Consider the following 21,232-nt stretch of genomic DNA (forward strand, 5'->3'; position numbering starts at 1 on the left):
GATATTGCAGGTCCATTCGCATGCTCACCACGCGATAAATACAGCAGCTCGCACATGTTTTCAACTGTTGTAACAATTGCGGTGCTATACTATGCTTCGCTTCCGATAAGATTAGTTGGTGCGGCGCGATATTGCATTTCTTTTTTTTTTTTTTTGTTTTTTGTCCGTTCCTGATTGGATGCAGGATCCTTAAAAGCGAGCTTCCTTTTGTAATAAAGACAGATCGTTCTTCCAGCAGGGAGAGAGAGTCTGTCTGTTCCTTTGGCAGCCGTTCCGTCGTAAAACCGACGGAGACCTAACACTGTCAATCTATTGTTCAAGTATTCCAGAAAGTTACTGAGCTGCTTTCTTATTCGTGAGGCACGAAATCCGGCTCAAACTGGAAACCATTGTTTTTCTGAGCACAGCACCGAAAATCGGAGATGATGTTTGGCCATATGCCATAGAAACATTCTTTAAATGACAACATAGGCCTCCTTGGGAGTAGTCTCAAATTCTTTGTATAACCAAGATTGAATAATCAGAGAATTCCCACCCTGATCTCACTGCATTTACACCATTTTGCCAAGCTTGACTGACCACTGAAATCCCAGCCTGGCCCAGGCTGCTTTTACACCGTAGAGTCAAGCTTGGCTGAACAAGGAACCCCCACTGAACATCTGGGCCGGCTAGCCAGGCTGGGGCAAGCTTGTTCTACGGTGCTAAATGGTTCTTGGCCCGGGGAAACTTACCCCGGCCGCACAAGCTAGCTAAAGCTTCACCCGGTCAAATTGTGCTACTTAAGTAAGGCCTTCGACACTGTCAGCCATGAACTGCTCTTAAAGAAATTACAACGTTTGTGTTTTAGGGGTCCGTTCTACTTTTTACTTAAGCATTTTCTCACCAAAACTTATACAAATGCATGTTCATAGTTTTATCACATCACCAGCTACTATAGCTCTTTCTTCTCTCTAACTCTCTACTGCAATAGTTCAGACTCTTGGCGCATTATAGCCTTAGATGCTGATGTGCCATAAACCCCCAATCAGTCAATAAATCAATCAATCGTTTTCAGTTTGTCACAATCAGAGAACGTAGAACTTCTCTCATTTCTTTAAAAGTGGGAGTACCTTAAGGAACTATTCTTTCACCTTTACTTTTTAATATCCTTGTTAATGATATGCTTCATGCTGTCAAGCAGGGGCTCAAACCGTAACCGTAACCGGAATCGAAAACCGTTCAGGAACGAAATTTTTTCAGTACCCGTAACCGCAACGAAACCGTAATTTGAAACTTAAAGAAACCGTAACCTGCGATTTATTTACCGGTAACCGGTTTTAACCGATATTAACCGAAAATATAAATATTAGCTTTTCTCAAGTATGACCTGGAGTATGGATGTTGAAATGTCGTGGCCATATGACGGGAGTTACTATCAGCAGTGGTGCATGTGATAATACATTTCCGTTCAATCTGGCTTTAGGATTAAGAAAACTTAGTTGGAATAAGTGGTCGAGCTCATGATAAGAAAAGTCTCCATTACTAAATCTGCCACACTCCTACATCGCTACATGCATCCAGTAGAGAGGAAGAGGGAGGTGACGGGAAAGAAGTAGGGGAGGTTGTTCTAGCGGGAATGCTGACCTAGTTCCCCATGAAAGAAAGCACAGAGAGAAAGGAAAAAAGGGGGTATAAAGGAAAGGGGAAGGAAAATATAGAAAAAAAAATAAATATGTGAACGCGCTGAGAGTTAATGTCGAGTTATTTCACATGCGGTTTGCGACACCGGATTCAGGAGCAGGTGTTGTAATATTTGGCGGCGACGAGCTGAACCACTTGGATAGATGATGTCCTCGTCGTCTGGATCACGAAGTCCAACTCTGCCAAGCTCAGTGACGAACCGGTGACGTGGATCGCTATATTCTTCGCAGTTGAAGAGGATGCGGCAAATGTTTTCTTCACCGTTGCAGGGACGCTGGGAGCTCTTTATTGTAGATATTTTAAAAAGAAACGCATTTGTAAATGCACTTCTGCTGCGTATTTTTATGAGGAGTGTGCACTTATTTCTTTTAAGACCCTCTGTGACGCATGGCTGATGTTTGGAGTATGAGGTCGGAGAAAGTTCAGTTATGGAACTTTTGATGAACTTTCGCGTCGCATCGAAATCTGTTGCACTGGGAGTAGCGCGCGGCAGTCCCTGTGCCGCTCCTGCGAGTTTATCGGCTTCGGAATTACCAAACAATCCCACATGTAAAGGCACTCATTGAAACGCAATGTTGAATACAGAATTGTGTAACTGCTTTAACGTAAGTTGTATGGTGGGCGTCGTTTCGTCCATGGAATCAGGATTACCTAGGCGTTGAAGGCCCGCTCTTGAATGGGCGACCAGCACTACAGTTTGTGGGGTATGTGAGGTAATGTAGTTAAGTGCTTTCTCAATGGCCTTAAGCTCTGCCGTAGTGGAGCTGACCATTGCTTGAAAACGGCCGCTCCTTTTCGTGTTCTCCTTTGGTGTTACAAAGGCCGCGGTAGCGCTGAACGTTCCAAAGTGAACGGAGCCATCGCTATATACCTGTAGAGCTCCTGGGTATTTTGAGGAAAGGACCTCCTCAGCAATTTGCCGCAGTACACTTCCTGGTAAGTTTGCTTTTCTATACACTCCCGGGAGATGTAGATCGCGCATTACTGATGGTTCGCGCCATGGCGGTTCTTCAGCACAAGTTAGGGGACGAGATTTCTGGAGCGATGATTCAACGTAGTATAGCTCTTGTAAATGTAGGGTAAAATTAGAACGTCTTGCTTCTAGTTTCTTTAGCAACGTCATTCCACTTCTGGTTTGATGAAGACGTACAAGTTGAGTAAGTACCAATTGTGTCGATCTCAGGTTAAGGTCTAGAGATGACCTCTCTGCATAAACGCACTCATTAGGTGCGGCTCTCGGAACGCCTAAGGCGGTTCGTAATCCTCAGCGGTGGATGCGTTCTAAGCTAGTTTTTTGTCTGTCAGAGAGACGCGTGAAAGGTAGTGCATATATCATGCGGCTGACAACAAGTGAAGTGTGTAGCTCAAGCATGGATCTTGGAGCATTTCCCCACCTTAGTCCGCCGATGCTTTGGATAGCATTTACAAATTTAGTCGATGCTTCGGCTTTCCTGTCAGCTTGCTTTTTTCCTTTTAATCTTGGGTCTAAGGTAACGCCGAGGGACTTGTACACTCTGACGCGTTGAATGTCGCTCTTGCTAATATTTAGTTTAATATTAGGGCATGAGTGTCTCTTCGGGTGCGGTAAAAGCGTATACGCAGTTTTCTCTTTTGAAACGTTCAGTACTACTGCATCCAAACAGTCTACAACTGTGTCGATTGCTGGCTGCATAGCATTCCTTAAGGTGTCCCGTCTTGTTGCACTCGTCCAAAGACAGATATCATCTGCATAGGCAGAGCACGATGTATAAGGAGACGTTCTTTTTTATAGCTGGAGGAAGGCCTGCTATTGCGATGTTGAACAATATGGGGTTGAGGACACAACCTTGGGGAAGTCCAATATTTCGATGATGTGTGACACTTAAGGTGTTCCGTACTTGGAAACATCGGTCGCTCATAAAGGCAAAAAAAGCGTCTGGACACGCCCGGTGATGCCGATTCTGGTAAGTTCTTGAAGGATAGATGGGATGCTGACATTAACAAAAGCCTTTTCTACGTCGAAGAAAACAGCAAGTGTTGTGTTTTCTGCCATTCCTTCATAATCAACGCTGCTGACAAAATCCAACAGACTATCTGATGCGCTAAGTTTTGGACGAAACCCTGTCATTTCGTCTGACAGTAACTTCTGACGTTCCAGGAACCATGCTAGTAGACTTTGAATTAACCGTTTCATCAGCTTTGCGACGCATGAAGTCAGTGCTACTGGTCTGTGCGAGGTAGGCAACTCTGGTGGTTTTCCGGGTTTCTGTACAGGAACAATCGTTGAAAGTTTCCACTCATCTGGCACTCTTCCAGATTCCCAAACTTTGTTAAACAAGAGAAGTAGAGAAGAAAATCCATAGGGAGGAGGGTTTTGCAAAGCTTGGTACGAGATTCCGTCAGGGCCAGTGGCGCTGTGGGGACGGCATTTCCGTAGAGCCACTGTCAGCTCATTTTCTGTGGACGCGTCATCCAAGAGACTTGCCTTGCGATTTACTGGAGCTGGCCGTAGCAATGTACGAGCCTGGTTAGAGTATGAAATGGCAACTTCTTCGGCTAGGTAAGGTGAGTTTGTCTGTTGAGCAAGCGCTAATGTACCGAAGGGTCGAACCGGACGTCTGTTGCCGCTTAGGCAGCGAATCACCCTGCAGACTTTGTCAAAAGAGGTTCGTCAATTCGATTCTTCACAAAATTTTCTCTATTGGTTCCTGAGAAGCTGGTTGGCGTACCTCTTGAAGACTGTAGGTATTCGGTTAAAATTAGTCTTGTTCTCGAGAATCGGGTGTCGTCGGTAGCGAATCTGTGCCCTGCGACGAGCTTCGGAGAGATTCAGCAGCTTTAAGTCGGGGATGGGAAGTGTTCTCGTTATCGAATAGTTCTTGTGCTGTTTCGTAGCGCTGTCTCGATTGCATCACTGATATCATCGTTCGTAGAGTCAAGTGTGAAGCGAAACGTGTCCCAGTGGATAACATGACATACTTTGTTTTTAGTGTTGTAACAACCCTTGATCTGAATCCAAATAGGAAAATGGTTGCTTCCCATTGTATCACGTGCCGTGGACCACGTAACGTTGAGGGCTGAATCATGCGCTGTAACATCTATTGCTGAAAATGACGATGGTATTTGCAAGTATGTCGGGCTGCCCGTATTTGCCACCACAAGTCCTGCTTCATCGAAAAGCTCTTCGAGTTTCTTTCCTCGGCGATCTGATCGTACGTCGCCCCACATTGTATGATGCGCGTTGAAGTCTCCACATATGATGAGGTCTTGGCGGTGTTGTAGACACGAGCTTTGGAAGCGGTCGAACATGACAGTGCCGCTTCCGGGACGTATGTATAAAGAGACAACAAGTACCGTTTTAGCTGCCAACAAATTCTGCGTCCTCCGTACAAAAATCAGTGGTTGGGATTTGACACTGGGGAAGCTCCGGCGAATAAAAAGGCTGCGCTCCCATTCGGAAAAGTTGGAATTGATGGGCACGTGTAAGTCTTGCACCCAGATAAAGAACAACCACTTCAAAGGCCAGCCTCCGAAAAAGCCAAAACTGGGATTGGCGACTGTTTGATATATAATTTGATTTCGGAGAGTTTTCAATTCAGACCTCTTCAGTTGCATTGGAGTATTGTTGGATATTCTTGTTTAACAGTCATATTGATTTGGTATCTGTGTCTGCAGTTTTTCTGTCTTACATTGTCGAAAGTGTATTGTCTTCAAGTTGCGGGTTGCGACAATTTATTTTCTTGATTATAATGCAAGGAGGGCCTCTAGGCACAATATACTCTTAAGGGCCGTTTTGACCTCTCCTGCTGGTAGACCTTCCATGACTTTTCTAATAGTTGCAAATACTGCTTTTACGATTGTCATTTTGGAACTCTCAGAGGCATCCCCACGCTCGGGAAGTGCTGTGCTTGCCGGAGAAGCTTGTGGCCGGTTTGCACTGCTGCATACCCCACCCGGAGGAATAACACGGAGCTAAAGGTTTCAACAACAAGAAACTACATTTAATGGGACATGGACGAGACGAATAACATTGCTACCAACGGCGCCTGAGTCCAGGCAGCGACTCCCTGTGCGCCGCCTCTGATCTGCCTTATCAAGGCGGCGCGGCGCATCCGATGTGCGCGTGGCTGGCGTGACGTCGCCGCCACGCGGGAAAGGTTCGGCACCTTTGCCTCGCAGTCGGGCAACTGGGCTGGGGAGCCGCCAGGGCGCCCACACTCCCCCCCCCCCCCCCCCCTCACGCTTCGTCCGGCATGTCGATGACGGAGACGTTGTGGGCGTCAGGGGGTGGATGGCGCTGTTTGGCGGACTGACGTTGTAAGTCCGGCCGGCGCCTGCTGGACGAGCGCGGCGGCTCGGTCAGCTCCAGCTTGTCGATTGAGCTTGTTCTGGATCAGGGCTCCACCAGGTGGCTGCTCTGCACGTAATCCTTGATCCGAGCCAGCTGCCGCTCCATCCTGTAGAGGGTGGTGGTTCCCTGGGCCGCCCCTGGCGCCCCGACGTCCTTGGTGGCCCGGTCCACCATGAGACCGGCCGCCGTGTGGTTCCGATAGCGGCTGTGGTGACGGTGTTGTCCATGCGCCAGCTTCATAGAAAAACAAGGAAGCAGACGACATGGGGCTCAGTTGAGGGTTGAGCCTGACGTTATCTTCGCACCCCTTCGACAAAGTTTGAAATAACAAATCTGAGGTGGGTACACAATCTTCTCCCCTCGAACTGCAAGTCACGTCGCCCTTGGTTGTACTGTTCTGCCGTCTGTACTCGGGCGTCATCAAGATTTTCTCGGGCCTCTCGAAGGTTATCAGAGAAGCGCTTTCGCAGGTCCTCTGCGAACTTCACGTAGGGGCGATGCCTTCCCCCAGACCCTGTAGAAAGGAGCCTGCTAAACAGCGGGAACGCAAGCTCCTTGCCGAAATTCAATTGAGCAGGAGTGAGAGCCGTTGACCGATTAGTGGTCGTACGGGTTGCGAATGCCAGCTTGGGCAGTTTCGCGTCCCAGTCCTTGTGGCGCTCGGTGTAGGCCACTAGCATCATCTTAACGTTCCGATTTACCCTTTCCGTGATGTTTGCTTGTGGGTGGTAGGGGGAAGTTCTTTTGTGCTTAATTCTCAGCACCGCGCATGCGTCCACAAACACCTTACTCGTGAGATAGGAGGCATTATCGCTTACAAGCTGTGCAGGAAAGCCGAACCTAGCGAATATTTCGAGTAGACACTCCCAGATTTTTTGCGAATCTAGCTTCCGCAAAGGGAATAACTTGACCCACTTCGTTAAGTGGTCGGTTACCACGAATAAGTACTGATTGCAAAGGGTACTACGTGGGGGAGCTCATGACGTCGCAGCAATAAATTTGCCAAGGGCTCTGACTCGCGATTGGTTGCATGAGACGGGGGGCTGACCACCACGTAGTTTTGCCTTCTGGCACACCGAGCAGCTACGAGCGTATCGGAGCACATCCTGCCTCATGCCTGGCCAGGTAGCAATTTGGGATAACTTTTCGTAAGTCTTGCTCCCACTGCTGTGTCCTGCCAAGGCAGAGTCATGCATGTATCGGATGATAAGCTTACGTAGCTTGCGGGGTATCACGGTCTGGAACGCCGAGCCATCCAGATCGTCGTCGGCCTGGGGGATGTAGCGTAGCAGGAGGCCGTCGTCGCTCATCAAGTAGGAGTCGAACTCCTCGTCACTTGAGCGGTCGACTGGACCTCTTGCTGCCAGCCAAGCGGACACGCGTTGACAGAGTCCGTCATCGAGCTGCGCCTTGCGAAGCTCCTCGCGGCTCACCAATGTGCCCCCCCGTGAATCTGGGGATCCTCGTGTCGTGGCCGCGACGGTCACCAAGCTATAGGTATCCTGCGAGTGTTCCTCGGGAAGTGGAGCACGAGAAAGGGCATCAGCAAATTTGTTAGTTGACCCCGGGCGGTACACAATGAAGTAGTCGTACCGTTGTAGCGTAAGCGCCCAACGAGCAAGACGTCCAGCCGGACTCTTAAGTCCCCTTAGCCATGATAGCGCTAAGTGATCAGATTGAATCTGGAACGTTGCGCCATCTAGGTACATATCGAAGCGCTTCAAAGCATAAATAATGGCGAGACATTCACGTTCTCCGACAGTGTAGTTGCGCTCGGCTGGAGTTAGCGTGTGGCTCGAGAAAGCAACTGGCCGAAGCACACCGCCATACTCCTGCTGCAAGACAGCACCCAGGCCACAGTTGCTTGCATCTGTCTGCAGAACGAACGGCTTGTTCAAGTCTGGGAGCTGTAAACAAGCGTTGTCAGTCACTGCTTTTGAAAGGGCTGCGAATGCGCATTGTTGTTGTTCGGCCCAACGTCAGGTGGTGTTGGGCCGAACGGTTCGGCCCAACACCACCTGACGCCTTTTTTTAGAAGGTGATTGAGCGGTTGCGATATCTCGGAACAGTGTGGAATGAAATCTCTGTAGAACGCAATCATTCCGAGGTATCTTTGGAGGCTCTTTACGTCACTTGGGCTTGGGTATTCCGTTAGAGCGCGCAACTTATCTTCGTTGGGGCGGAGCGTGCAGTTATCCACAATGAATCCGAGGAGGGTAATCTTGGGCGCGGCCGACTGAACCTTTCCGGGATGAATCGTGAGCCCAGCACTGCGCATTCGCTCAAGTACAATGCGAAAGTGCTCGACATGCCCCTCAATAGTTCTCGAGAAAACAACCACGTCATCCATGTATGCCATGGCAAAATCGTACTTCGAGTTCCCAAGTACAACATCCATCAGGCGTTGAAAACTGGCTGGAGAGTTAGACAAGCCAAACGGCAGTCGAGTGAACTCGAACAACCCTCTGTGGCAGATGAAAGCAGTTTTTGGAACGTCTGATGGGTGAATCTCGATCTGAAGAAACCCGCGACTGCAATCCAGCGTTGTAAACACGGTCGCGTTACCGAGCGCGTACATCACGGAGGGAATGTTGGGGAAAGGGTAGCTGTCTCGTACGGACACATCGTTAAGCCGCCTGTAATCCACAAAGAGTCTGGCTGTTCCGTCTTTTTTCGAAACGAGAACAACGGGGAACGCCCAGGGGCTCTTCGACTCACGTACTGAACCGGTGTCGATCATCTCCTCGAGCGCCGCATCTAGGAGTGCCCTTTTGTGTACGCTGATCGGTCGAGGGTTGCACCTCCGAGGCGGCGCGTCACCGGTTTCAATGCGGTGCAGCAAAATGTCAGTTTTTCCAGGTGTTTCCTTGAACATCGATGAGAAAGACTGCAGGACGGCTTGCAGCTCCAGCTTGTTCTGGCTGCTTGCGGGGCACTTCCGCAACGATCCTCGAACGCCGGCAGGCAAGACGTCTGGCACCGTGGTGAAGTGGGCTGCATGGTGGGGTTACGGATGCAGTCCTCCCGTTTGGTGAACGGGGTCAGCTCCGGTTGTTGTCCCAGCCGGTATCCACCACCCAAAAAGTCGAGCGTCATGCTTTCGCTTGTAATGAAATCTCGGCCCAAGATCACAGGTACCACGAGTCCTGGCAGATAAATAAATCGCTGACGCCGCTTCTTTCCATTAAACCGAATCTGCAGCCTCACGGCTCCTCCAGCTGTTATCGCGGTACCAGAAGCTAGCTGCAAATGAGTTTCGCACTCCCGGAGGCTTATCTTTTTTGCTTTGTAGAGTTCGAAAACGAAATCCCCTATAAGCGAGATAGCGGCCCCAGAATCCAAAAGTGGGGCAATGGGAAAATCGAGCAATGAAATTGTCATGCGCGGTTTAATGATGTTAGGCTCGGGCTGGATTCGACATACCGATGAAATCTGTGCCGCGGCCTGACCGCTCCCAGGGACTGTACCGGCCGTCGGCGAGTGGCTGTCTGGTTTGAGCATCGCCGGCCGTAGTAGTTTCCCTCGTTGTTCTGGTTCCGGCCCTTTGCCGCCGTCTCGTGCCACCTCTTGTTTGTAGTGTCCAGAAGTCTTGGACACTGGTTTCGGTGATGGCCGGGCTGCTCGCAGTGGTAGCAGCAGTCCGACGACAGTTGCCTGCTTAGGTTACCCGCACCGAGGTACCCGTCGGACTGCCTCCAGTGATCGGGTAAGGAACCACTATGGGAGGGCCTCCACCAGGCTTGCGACTGGCTGTTGTGGGGAGGGCTTGTCCCGTTGCGGCGGGGGTCAATGCTGCTGGGCTACGGGTTTACGACCGCACCGTGCCAGTTTTCGCCAGCACCTTCAGGAACAGACTGATGAAGATGGTTCGCTTGGGTGGTATGGCGCACCGTGCATTTACGAGGGCACCTATCAAACCACTCTGCCAGTTGGGCCGCGAGGAAGCTAAGTAGCTGCCTCGCCTCAGACACGATCACATGGTCGTGTCGCCGCGGGGTCGGTCGGGATCTCGAATTCGGCTCCCTACGTGCCGCTTTCTCTCCTAGCCCCTGGATGGCGCTGCAGGCGCCCCCGTGGCGGGCGAGGAGAAACCTCCTCGCCCATCGATCAAGATATATACTCGGCGGGCCAGGGAGCGAGGGGCCTCTTAGAACTTTGGACGAGACCGAGACGCAGGCGTGGCAGGCAAGTGGGTGGCGACCGGATCTAGGATATCGCGGGACACGAAGCCTGGGGGCCTTCTTTGTGTTTAGCTTTGGGCTTAACGTGCGTTTGTTAATATTTGTGTAATGTAGCTTGTATTTGTAGTTTAGACTGAGTGTTTTGTACCGTTGTGTTTTATTGTACCAATAAACTGTGAGCGGAATCCCGCTCCCGTGAACGAACCAGGCTGGACTCGGTTTGTTGACGGACCACGTGCGAAATGGCAATCGGCGGCGGTACGCGATTTCCTACAAATGGCGCATCAACGTTGGGGCAGGCGAGCCGTAATTACGGTCGCAACGTCCGTCGACGACACTGCGTGGAAGTTCACGCGGGGCGGTCCCCCTGGTTGGCGAGTTTATACCGCGGCCCAAACAGCTGTTCGAGATGGCCACGGGTAATTTCGCCCTCACGGATTTAATGTTTTTGGCCGACGTCGCCACGTCGACGGGGCTGGCGGAGCGGAACGGCGCGGCGATGACCGCAGCGCTGAGTCCGGAGACGCCGACGGTAGCGCCGGTCGTGTCTATGCCGCAAAGCACGGAGATGTCCCGTGAATGCACGGCGTTGGTTTCGGTGTTCGCTCAGGCCTTACAGAGCATGCAGAGGCAAACGCCGCCGCCAAATACCCCCATCCGCATTCCGGTGCCGGAGTACAGTGGACACAGCGATCGAGCTCTGAGCGCGACCGACTTCTTGCTGGAAGTCCAGCGATATCGGAAGGCTACCAGCCTGACCGAGAAGGAGACGCTTGACAGGGTTCTGCCGGTGGCTCTTGTAGGCCCAGCTGCCAGGTGGCATCGCCTTGTGGGCGAGTCAGCCGGAACACTCGACGAGTTCACGGCCCTCTTCCGACAAGAGTTCTTGCCGGCAGACTACTTGCCGACAGACTACCTGCCATGAATGCGCGGGGAACTGGAGGAAAGAACGCAGGCTCCCGCTGAGCCCTCTGCTGAGCACCTTCGGGCAATGCAGGTACTCAGTACTCCTGCAGATCGCCGATCCGAATGCTACGAACCAGGAGCAGGTCGAGCGGGTGGTGAGGCAGGCGCATCCCACCTTTTCGCGGTATCTGCGTGGGCGCCCATTCGAAAGTCTGAGTGAGCTCGCACAGGAGGCGCGCAGGGTTCAGGCCGACATACTGGCGGAGCGCAGGTACCACCTTCCCCCAGCACCAATCGACACGCTCGAACCCCGATGCGCGTGGCAGGGGCCGGTGCCACGTGGGTGTCAACGGGGGGAGGCCGCGATGGCGGCGGCCAGCGGGGAGCCGAGCGGGAATCCCTGGGAGCTCACGGATGACGCCTTGGAGCCAGGATCGCGCCGAGGAGGGAGCGCGGCCGTCCACGCGGCGGAATTCCGGCCGACCGGCGCACCACGGATCGCCGCAGCCCAGGAGCAGTCTGCCCCCGACCCGCTGCCACAAAGGGGTGAGCGCATCGGATGTCCCACTGGGGAGAATCCTATCCCAGGTTGGCGAGGCCGCTGCTTTCGGTGCCACGAAATCGGGCACTATAGGCGCGACTGCATAAGGGAGATTCCGGGAAACGGAGGAGGCCGCCGATAAAGTTATCGGCGGCGAAACAGACCAACGAGTGGGTCCCCGACACCCCATCGACCGTGTGCGTGCCGACGGCGTATCGAGTCGGAACAGCGACAAGCACCGCGGCCCCATTTATTTCCCTGACGGTGGCGGGAAAGGAGTTCGCAGCTCTTCCGGATAGCGGGGCTAGTGCGTCGCTAATTGGGGACGAGGTCCTCAGGCATCTCCAACAGAAGTCCGTTCGGGTGAGGCATGGGGAGACCACTTTCCAGTTGGCTTGTGGGTCGACGACTTCGAGGGGAGCAGTGCGTCTCGTGGTGCGTTGGAATCAACGCGCGCAGAGACAGCGGTTCGTACATTTGGCCGGGCTGACAGTGCCCATCATTCTGGGACGGGATTTCCTGGCCCACACCGGCATCATAATTGACGTGGCAAGTAGCGGGTACCGAGAGGGGGGGGGGGGGGGACACATGCACCCTTTCCAAGTTTCCCAGAGCGCTCCACGGGGGCCATGGCGGCAGCGCTGGGAAAAGCGACAGAACAGGAAAGAACCGACCGCGACGACGCCATGCCCATGACTCACCCAACTCCGAGCTCCGCCGAGCACTGCGACGGATTGGGCCACCCGTTGGCCAATGCCGATGGACTGTATCGACCAGAGCGAGAGAGGTTGGCGGCTTTGCTGCACAACTTTGACGAAATGTTCACCGAACAGCCGGGCTGCACTAAGCAGGTGCAACATCGCATCGAAACTGGGGACGCACGCCCTTGGATGTCCAATCCGCGTCCTGTGAGCCTGGCGAAGCGAAAAGCGATAGATGCCGCAGTCGATGAGCTCCTGAAGTCGGGAATCATTCGCCGGTCATCAGGACCCTGGGGATTCCCGGTGGTTTTGGTGCCCAAGAAGAACGGAACATCGAGACTTTGAGTCGATTATCGGCGCTTGAACGCGGTGAGCGTAAAAGATGCGTATCCATTTCCGAGCATCGAAGAAATCATCTCGAATCTGGGGAAGGCGAAGTATTTCACCACCCTCGACGCAAGGAAAGGCTACCTCCAAGTGGAGATGAGCCCGGGCGACGAAAGCAAAACTACATTCGTGTGTCACCGAGGCTTGTTCGAGTTCACTCGGATGCCGTTTGGATTAACAGGTGCACCGATGGCATTTCAGCGGTTGATCGACGGGGTGCTCGGAGATGCCAAGTGGCAGCACTCGGTCGCATACCTGGACGACATCATTGTGTACTCGGAAACTTTCGAGGATCACCTTCGTCACCTCGAGGACGTGTTGCGCAAACTACGGATCGCCGGCCTCACACTAAAGCCGACTAAAGCCCAAGTTGGGGCTTCTGAGATCAGCCTGTTGGGATTCCGGATCGAGAGAGGAAAAGTTTCCCCTGACGCGGACAAGTTGCGGGCGATCTTGGAGTTCCCAGTCCCTACCGATGTCAGGGGAGTGCGCCGTTTTCTCGGCATGATAGGATACTTCCGAGCCTACATCCCGAACTGCGCAGCCATGCAGGCACCCCTCACGGAATTGCTGAGGAAAGCGGCTCCTTGGAGCTGGGAGGCGCCGCAGGAGGAGGCGTTCCTCCAGCTGACCCAGGCCTTGGCGCGTACAGCATCCCTCAAACTGACAGACCTGAATAGGCCCTTCACGATCCAGACGGACGCCAGCGACCAAGGACTCGGCGCGGTGCTCTTGCAGGAGACAAGGGGAGAGATCCGCCCGGTGGCATTTGCCAGCCGGGCGCTGAACCCGGCGGAGAAGAACTACTTGGTGAGTGAGCGCGAATGCCTCGACATCATTTTTGTTCTTAAGAAGTTCGATCATTATGTCGAGGGGATGGAATTCACGATCGAGACGGACCATATGGCCCTCGAGTGGCTTTCCCGAATCAAGGAACCCGCCGGAAGACTGGCGCGCTGGGCCTTGACACTGCAGAAGTACGAGTACCGAATTCGGTATCGGAAGGGCACGACAAATGTGGTGGCCGACGCGTTCTCCCGCGCCCCCGTGGATCCCCCACCGCGCGAGGCAGCAGACTACGGAGGCGGGGCCATTACCCGGGAGACGGGAAATCCCGCCTCGCGCTCCGCTCCCCACTGTGGCGGCGTCGCGCAGCTGGCTGAGGCGATTACCTTACTGGGACCGGCGTTCAACCGAACGGAACAGTACGAAGCACAGCAGAGCGATTCGTTTTGTCGCGCTATCTTCGACCGGCTCAGGCAAGAGATGGATCCTGACCAGACGGTCGAAAAGACGCTCCGGCACTCCGGAACACCGAGAGGGCCAAGTGCCATCGCCCAGGAGTCAGACATCGAAGCAGGTGAGCTGGAATCTTACCTGATCGATGGGGACGGCGTCCTGCTGCGCTACTTCCCGGAAGAGAGCGATTCAAGTGAGTCGTTCAAGACCGTGATTCGCCGCGATCTCAGAGTGGCAGCGCTGCGTCACTACCACGACGCGGACGGTCACGGCAGTGCACCGAAGTCGTGGCATAAGCTGCGCCGTTTCGCTACCTGGCCGGGCATGAATGGGCAGCTGTGCCGTCATGTCCGTAGCTGCGCAGTGTGCCAAGAGCGCAAGCCCAGGGGGGGGGGGGGGGGGGAGGGGGGGGGAGGGGGGGCAGACCATTCGGCCTACTCGAGCCCATCGTGAGTACGCGGCCATGGAAGATCGCGGCCTGCGACTTGATGGGACCCCTGCCGCGGTCAAGCGGAGGCTATCAACATGCGTTGGTAGTAACCTGCCACTTTACCGCATTCGTCGAGATGTTTCCAATGCGGAAGGTGACAGCCAAGGGAGTCCTGAGCAGGCTGTCCGAGGTCTGGTGTCGCTACGGGTTCCCCGAGAAACTGGTGAGTGACAACGCTTCGATATTTTGCTCGAAAGTCTTCGCGGCAACCTGCCAGGCCCTCGGGATTAAGCATTGTAAGACTTCGTGTTACCATCCCCAAGCAAATGTGACCGAGCGGCGGAACCGCGACATCAAGCCGGTGCTCGGGGCGTATGCTCGAAAGCAGCGGGACTGGGATCTGCATTTGGATTCGATTTCGTTTGCATTGCGGCCCAACCTCAACGGCAGCACTGGGTTCACGCCTGCGCTTTTGAACTTCGGCAGAGAACTCTCTACGCCGACCGATGCGGTTCTTCGCCCGCGACAGAGCGCGGCCAGAGCGGTGCCCTCGCACGAGGATTTCGCGACGCGCACAAGAGAGCGACTGTCGCGGGCGCTGGACGCCGCCCGCGGAAACAGGGCTCGCGCGCGGGCGGAGCAGAAGAACACCTATGACAAAGCGCACCGCGATGCGCAGTTCGAGGTGGGCGACACCGTTCTGCGGCGAAGTCACGTGCAGAGCGATGCGAGTAAGTTCTCGGCGGCGTTGGCCCCCAAGTGGGTTGGCCCCTTTGTCATCGATTCCAAGAAGTCTCGACTGACATACACGCTGAGGGACCAGAATTCTGATCTCGTCCGCGGGACAGTTCACATCGGCGAACTGAAACCCTTTTTCCCCAGGGAAGGGGATGAGCCGGTCAAGCGGCCGCAAAGGGGCATTCGCGGGCGCCAACGATCTCAGGATTTCCTGAGACCACCGCGCGGCACAGCTACAACACGCGTAGCGTGTTGTAGCTGTGCCGCGTAGCGTGTTGTACGCGTGCCTCCGGCTACGCGTACAACACGCGTAGCCGGAGGCAACCCGATGGGATCGGAACCTCGTAGAGTGCGTGGCCCGGGAAAGGGAAGAAGAGGGGGGAACGATCCGCCTTGGAACCCTCAGTGTTTGTTTTTCTTTCTTGTTTTTGCGTTAAATGTTTTTTTTTTATTTTTTTTTTTTTTTTTTGTGCGGCGTTGCTGTTGGTGTTGGGGTACTGCTCCCTCACTGGGCGCGCGCCTTGGACTTTTTCCCATCTTGTGCGTCATCGCCTCTGCGGCTGCTGCTTCGAGACGCAACTTGGTGTGCACCGAATGGTCCTCTCTGGGAGAGGATGAAAGGAGGAGTCGCCGTTTGGACAAACACCAGCTTGGGCTGAACTCCTTGTCTTCGGGCAGCGCATTCCCCGGCCGGCACCACAGTTTGGGGGAGCCTCATGGGACGTCCGCGACGCCACGCAGGACGCCGGGGTGCAGTTCTCAGTGACACTGGACTTCCAGCCCCGCATCGTTCCGGGAGGGCGGTCGCAGCTGGGTCGCAACCACAGTCCCTCTCTGGTGCACCACTCTGAGGAGGGGCCAGTCTCATGGTGGCCACGCACACTGTTCAAGGACCCCGTTGCCCCGGAGGCCGCCGCCAAGCCGAAGTCGACACAGTCTACTGTGAGGTGTGTGGTGGCCGCGCACCCCAGGTCTCGGGCGAACTGATGGACCTCAGTGAGGACGACCCGTAGGACCAGCGGTATGTGTGTGCGGGGGGGGGGGGGGGGGGGGGGGGGGGTCTCCAGGCCAAACAAAGCGACGGTGTTCCCAGCAGCCTAGCCGTACGTCTGAATTCCGGCGTACTTCGATTTTTAGAAGAGGGGAGAATGGCGCACCGTGCATTCACGAGGGCGCCTATCAAACCACTCTGCCAGTTTGGCCGCGAGGAAGCTAAGTAGCTGCCTCGCCTCAGACACGGTCACATGGTCGTGTCGCCGCGGGGTCGATCGGGATCTCGAATTCGGCTCCCGACGTGCCGCTTTCTCTCCTAGCCACTGGATGGCGCTGCAGGCGCCCCCGTGGCAGGCGAGGAGAAACCTCCTCGCCCATCGATCAAGATATATACTCGGCGGGCCAGGGGGCGAGAGCAGGGTTGCCAGGTTGGGCTATTAATAGCCAAATTGGGCCACTTTGTCATGCATTTGGCGTCGAAATTTGGCGGTTGGCTATGTGGCTATTTTTGGGCTATTTCAAATCCTAACGCGACACTTTTTTTTTTTTTTTGCTTGGTTTAGAGTAGATGTACAAAACACACTTCAGTGTGGACACAAAGCCACCCTTCAGTATCAACACAAAGTCCACCCTTTCTGGGTTCCCCCTTTTCAGGGATTTTCGGCGTGACCATTCGTGGGCGTGATGCCAAAACCTATTAGCTTAAGTGAACTACCCTGACCTATAGATTCAGCTCCGACGATATCGGTTCTGTATTAATTCTGGCTTCTATTATGCTACCAAGCTCTTTCTCCTCCCTACTGGCGTCTCTGATATCCTCGAGTTTTCCACCATCCTCCTACAGGAAGCACCTCATCCGACAACAAATGATACTAAAGGCAACTCATGACATTCTGCAGAATTTGATGTCGCCCGATCACGCGTGCTGTACCGGATATAACAAAGGAGGCTTTTCCGCGGAGCATGAAAGTTTCTTAAAGCACAATGAGCCATATCAAAAGACAAGACTTGAGACAATGAATATTCCGAACATAGCCAAGATCGATGCACAGGAGCAGCCCTGTTTCGTTGCTATCCATACTTGCCATCGCGCTCCCGACACTGCCCATGTCGAATGCCGCCGTGGAGAGAGTATTTAGTCACGTCTCACTTACAAAGTCAGGCTGAAAAAAGAACATGTCCCTTCCAACTCTTCAAAACGTCCTCTATGTAACGTTTGCTTTCCTTGGGAAGAACCAGTTCTGTAAATAAGGACATCAACCCTACTGAAAACGTTTTTGCCCGTTTTAGCACGGAAATCATGTATGAGGCGAGTAAGCCGGGCACGAACGAGTGCTTCATAACTATGGGATTTAAAAAACGCGTGTGGAAAGTTTTTCTACTTTTGTGGTTACAATAAAACGTTGAATACATTTTAATATGTCGTAGATCTTGCAAGCTGCTCCTAAACCCTAGATATGCAGACCTTAGACTTGAGCTCGCACATTCGAGCGCACGATTTTTTTGGGCTCTGCAGAATATGGCTACTTTTGGGCTACATAAATCTTTTGCATTTGGCTACTTTTGGGCTACACCATCTGGCTTTTGGCGGTTTGAGCTGGAAAGTACCTGGCAACCCTGGGCGAGAGGCCTCTTAGAACTTCGGACGAGACCGACACGCAGGCAGGCAGGTGGGTGGCGACCGGATCTAGGATATCGCGGGACGCGAGGCCTAAGGGCCTTCTTTGTGTTTAGCGTTGGGCTTAAAGGGCAACTCCGCTCCTTTTCCAGTAGTGCAAAACTATACAGTTCTCTTTGTTATCATCTACCAAACCCCCATGGCAAATATTACGACGAAATTCCGCCTAGAAGTTCATTAAAATCGCTGTCAAAGTTTGACAAGAAGGAATCCGCTGGTTTTGGTTGAGACGTGCGGGCCAGACAACACTGCCCGGCTGCATTTCCGCTTCCTCCAAATTCCTTCTCCCGGCACGTCCGCGACGTCATCAAACATGCACAGCTTCTCTTTTTTTTTTTTTCAATTTTGTTTTCTTTCCCGGGGAGAGCACGGGTGGCGCCAGCGCCGTGAAAGACGTGAGTGACGCGCTCGGCCGGCCCGGCGCTAGACTATTGATACTACTGATAAGCTGATCGCCTCGTTGAGCGCGGCTTGTGTTACATCGCATACTTTTGAACACCAAGTAAAAGGAGGAGAGGGAAGCTGCTTTTGTAAGAATTTTGAGTGACAGGTTAATCTTCTATAATCTTCTGGGAGGAGAATAGCGACGCCTGTGCTAATCCAGGAGGCACAAAGGAGGATCCTGATAAGAGGGGAGCTGCTTCTTCCCCTTGTATATCACGTGGGTGTACATGTATAGTGATGCCGAATATACAATGTTGTCCGGCTTTGCCACCGTTTCGGTTTCGGTTTGTGATCATGGCTAGAGTAAAATTACACGAAAAATATTTTATTTTTCGCGAAACGAAGGATTGGGGATTGTTTTTGAGTGCTTCAAAAAGCAAAATCGGCCACTATCTCAAAATTTTTGAAATTAAGCGGAGTTGCCCTTTAACGTGCGTTTGTAAATATTTGTGTAATGTCGCGTGTATTTGTAGTTTAGATTAAGTGTTTTGTAGCGTTGTGGTTTATTGTACGAATAAACGGGGAGCGGAATCCCGCTCCCGTAAAAGAACCAGGCTGAACTCGGTTTGTTGACGGACCACGTGGGAAATGGCGAATCGGCGGCGGTACGCGATTTCCCACAGTGGTGATCTCCGTTGGGCCCCAGCTTACGATAAGGCACGGCCAACGACCTCCAACCTGTCGTGGCGACCCCCGCCCGAAACCCTCACGGGCCTCACTGTGACCTACTGGGAAATCTCGGTGAGAGTTAGGCGAACATACGCTTATCCCGCACGGGAGATCACCATGCATGCCACGCCAACTCTCCTGGTTGACGTGGTGGGGAAGGGAGGTCTCGTTCGGACAGCCCACTTGCGTGGAGGCCTCGGGGCCCCGCCATGCGCATGCCGGTACGAGCGCGTACTTGGCTGGTGGCGGCGGCACGTAGTTCCGCTCGGCATGAAGAGCTTCCTCGATGAGGCGGGCGCCCCGGGCTAGCTCTTCAATGGTCTCAAAGGTGCGGTTGATCAGGTAGACGTGGTACCTTGGGTGACACTGTCTTCTGACCCGAGCTACTCTGTCCGACTCCGGTGACTTCGGGTCCGCCCTCTTGAAGAGCTCTTGTATGACCCAAACGTACCAGACCAGACTTTCATCCGGGTGCTGCGTCCTTGCCTCGAGCTCTCGGAGAATCTGCGTCGCGTAGCCTGCAGGCAGGAACTCTTCTCGAAGTTTTGTCTGGAAGTCCGCCAGGCTGGTGAGGGGGGCCTGTGACCCCAACCAGCACCTGGCGCTGGCCTGCAACGCCAGCGGGACAATCCGCTCCGCGATGAAGGCTTCCGAGGTACCGGAGGCAAGGTGGTACGTCTGCAGCTCGCCAAGGAAGTCTGCCACGGACTCGACGTCGTCGTACCCCATGTAGACCGGAACAGTCAAGTGTGGTCGGGGCTCTCGCGGTGGGGTCTTCTGCTGGCCAGGCGTGTGGGCCAGGCGCTGCATCACGGAGTCGCACACCTCAGTGACCTTCGTGAGCAGGTTCATTTGTGCCGCTGCGGCCATCGCGGCTTCCTGCTTCCGCGTGAGCATTCCTGCAAGCACAAAAAAACGCCCCCAAAGACCCAACACAAGCGCGCAAAACGATTGCCGCCGTCACAAAAACACAGTCCGAAACACGCCAATACAACAAACGCGTACGTGACGGAAGCACGAGACGACGATAGGAAACACGGGGTATGGGAAAAAAGCTTACCGAAAGAAGAAACCAAGCCCCGTGAAATTCCTGCGAGTGGGTAGCACACCACGGTTGGGTCCCATTGTGGTCGGTTTGCCTTGCTGCATACCCGACCCGGAGGAATAACACGGAGCCAACGGTTTCAACAACAAGAAACTACATTTAATGGGACATGGACGAGACGATTAACATTGCTACCAACGGCGCCTGAGTCCAGGCAGCGACTCCCTGTGCGCCGCATCTGATCTGCCTTATCAAGGCGGCGCATCCGATGTGCGCGTGGCTGACGTGACGTCGCCGCCACGCGGGAAAAGTTCGGCGCCTTTGCCTCGCAGTCGGGCAACTGTGCTGGGGAGCCTCCAGGGTGCCCACAAGCTTTAATCACCTTTGATTCCTCAGTTGAATTACTTGCTCCGACGCTGGTGGAGGTCCACGAACCTGAAGGTGTCACGATCTCTTTTGATGGTATAACGTCGCGGTCGTTCGGACATGCGTCTGAAAGAGCGGCTCTGTAACTTTTTGCTCCAGGCTTCTTTGACTTCCTCCGTGAGCTATTTCTTGGTTTACCAGACTGGGAGATAGTTGGTGTCTCCAACGAGGCGTTTTCAATCGGGGAAATCAGTGGGTAGTCATATGGGCCTGCTGAAAAATTAACTTCCTGTTGCTGTGGTTTTGGCCCACGAAGGAATGCTTTAGTACGTGCCAGTGCTGCAAGTCGAACCTTGCAGTTAAGGGGTGAGGATCACCACAGCTGGCGCATTTTATGGTGACGTCCTTAGAGCAAGATGTTATGTCGTGGGGAACTCAACATTTCTTACACTTTGTTTCCCCTTTGCAGTATTTTGCTGCGTGTCCTATGGCTTGGCACTTGAAGCAACGTGGTGGGGCCACTACGTGCTCTACTACGTCATGTTTTGTGAAGCCAAGATTTACCTGGCTTGGTCTTTCAGTGTTTGGACGGAAGGTTAGGAGAACTTTGTCCGTTGCAATAGCTGCGGCTCCGGGCTAAATATGTCGGTGAAAGAGACGTCGGACAGCAATCACTCCCCCTGGCGCAAGGTAATCTAACAGCTGAGCGTCGGAGTACAACTCGAGAACACCCTTGATGAGTCCGTAATTTTGTAGATATGTTGTAAACACGGAAGCTTGAACTTCAATGCCGCACAGATTATTCACTTTTAGCAATCGTCTGACTGCTTCCCGTTCGGCGACCTCCATACGGAGACCTCCACATGCCGTGAAATGGTGGCGCAGTAGTTTTCCACCTGTTGCT

At 53.5% G+C, this 21,232-nt stretch overlaps 1 protein-coding gene across 1 annotated transcript in view; it reads left to right on the top strand.

Moving 5' to 3' along the window:
• Window positions 1-20,928, top strand: part of LOC120843999 — a 30,222-nt gene extending 9,294 nt beyond the window's left edge. The window contains exons 2-3 of the mRNA XM_040215546.1: window positions 20,688-20,694; window positions 20,798-20,928. Coding sequence (XP_040071480.1) covers window positions 20,688-20,694; window positions 20,798-20,928 — 138 coding nt within the window. The remainder of the gene's footprint in view (window positions 1-20,687; window positions 20,695-20,797) is intronic.
• Window positions 20,929-21,232: the final 304 nt, after the last annotated feature.

Source organism: Ixodes scapularis, unplaced genomic scaffold (genome assembly GCF_016920785.2).
Source record: "Ixodes scapularis isolate PalLabHiFi unplaced genomic scaffold, ASM1692078v2 ptg000005l_1___fragment_3__unscaffolded, whole genome shotgun sequence".
In the NCBI taxonomy this organism is placed as follows: domain Eukaryota; kingdom Metazoa; phylum Arthropoda; class Arachnida; order Ixodida; family Ixodidae; genus Ixodes; species Ixodes scapularis.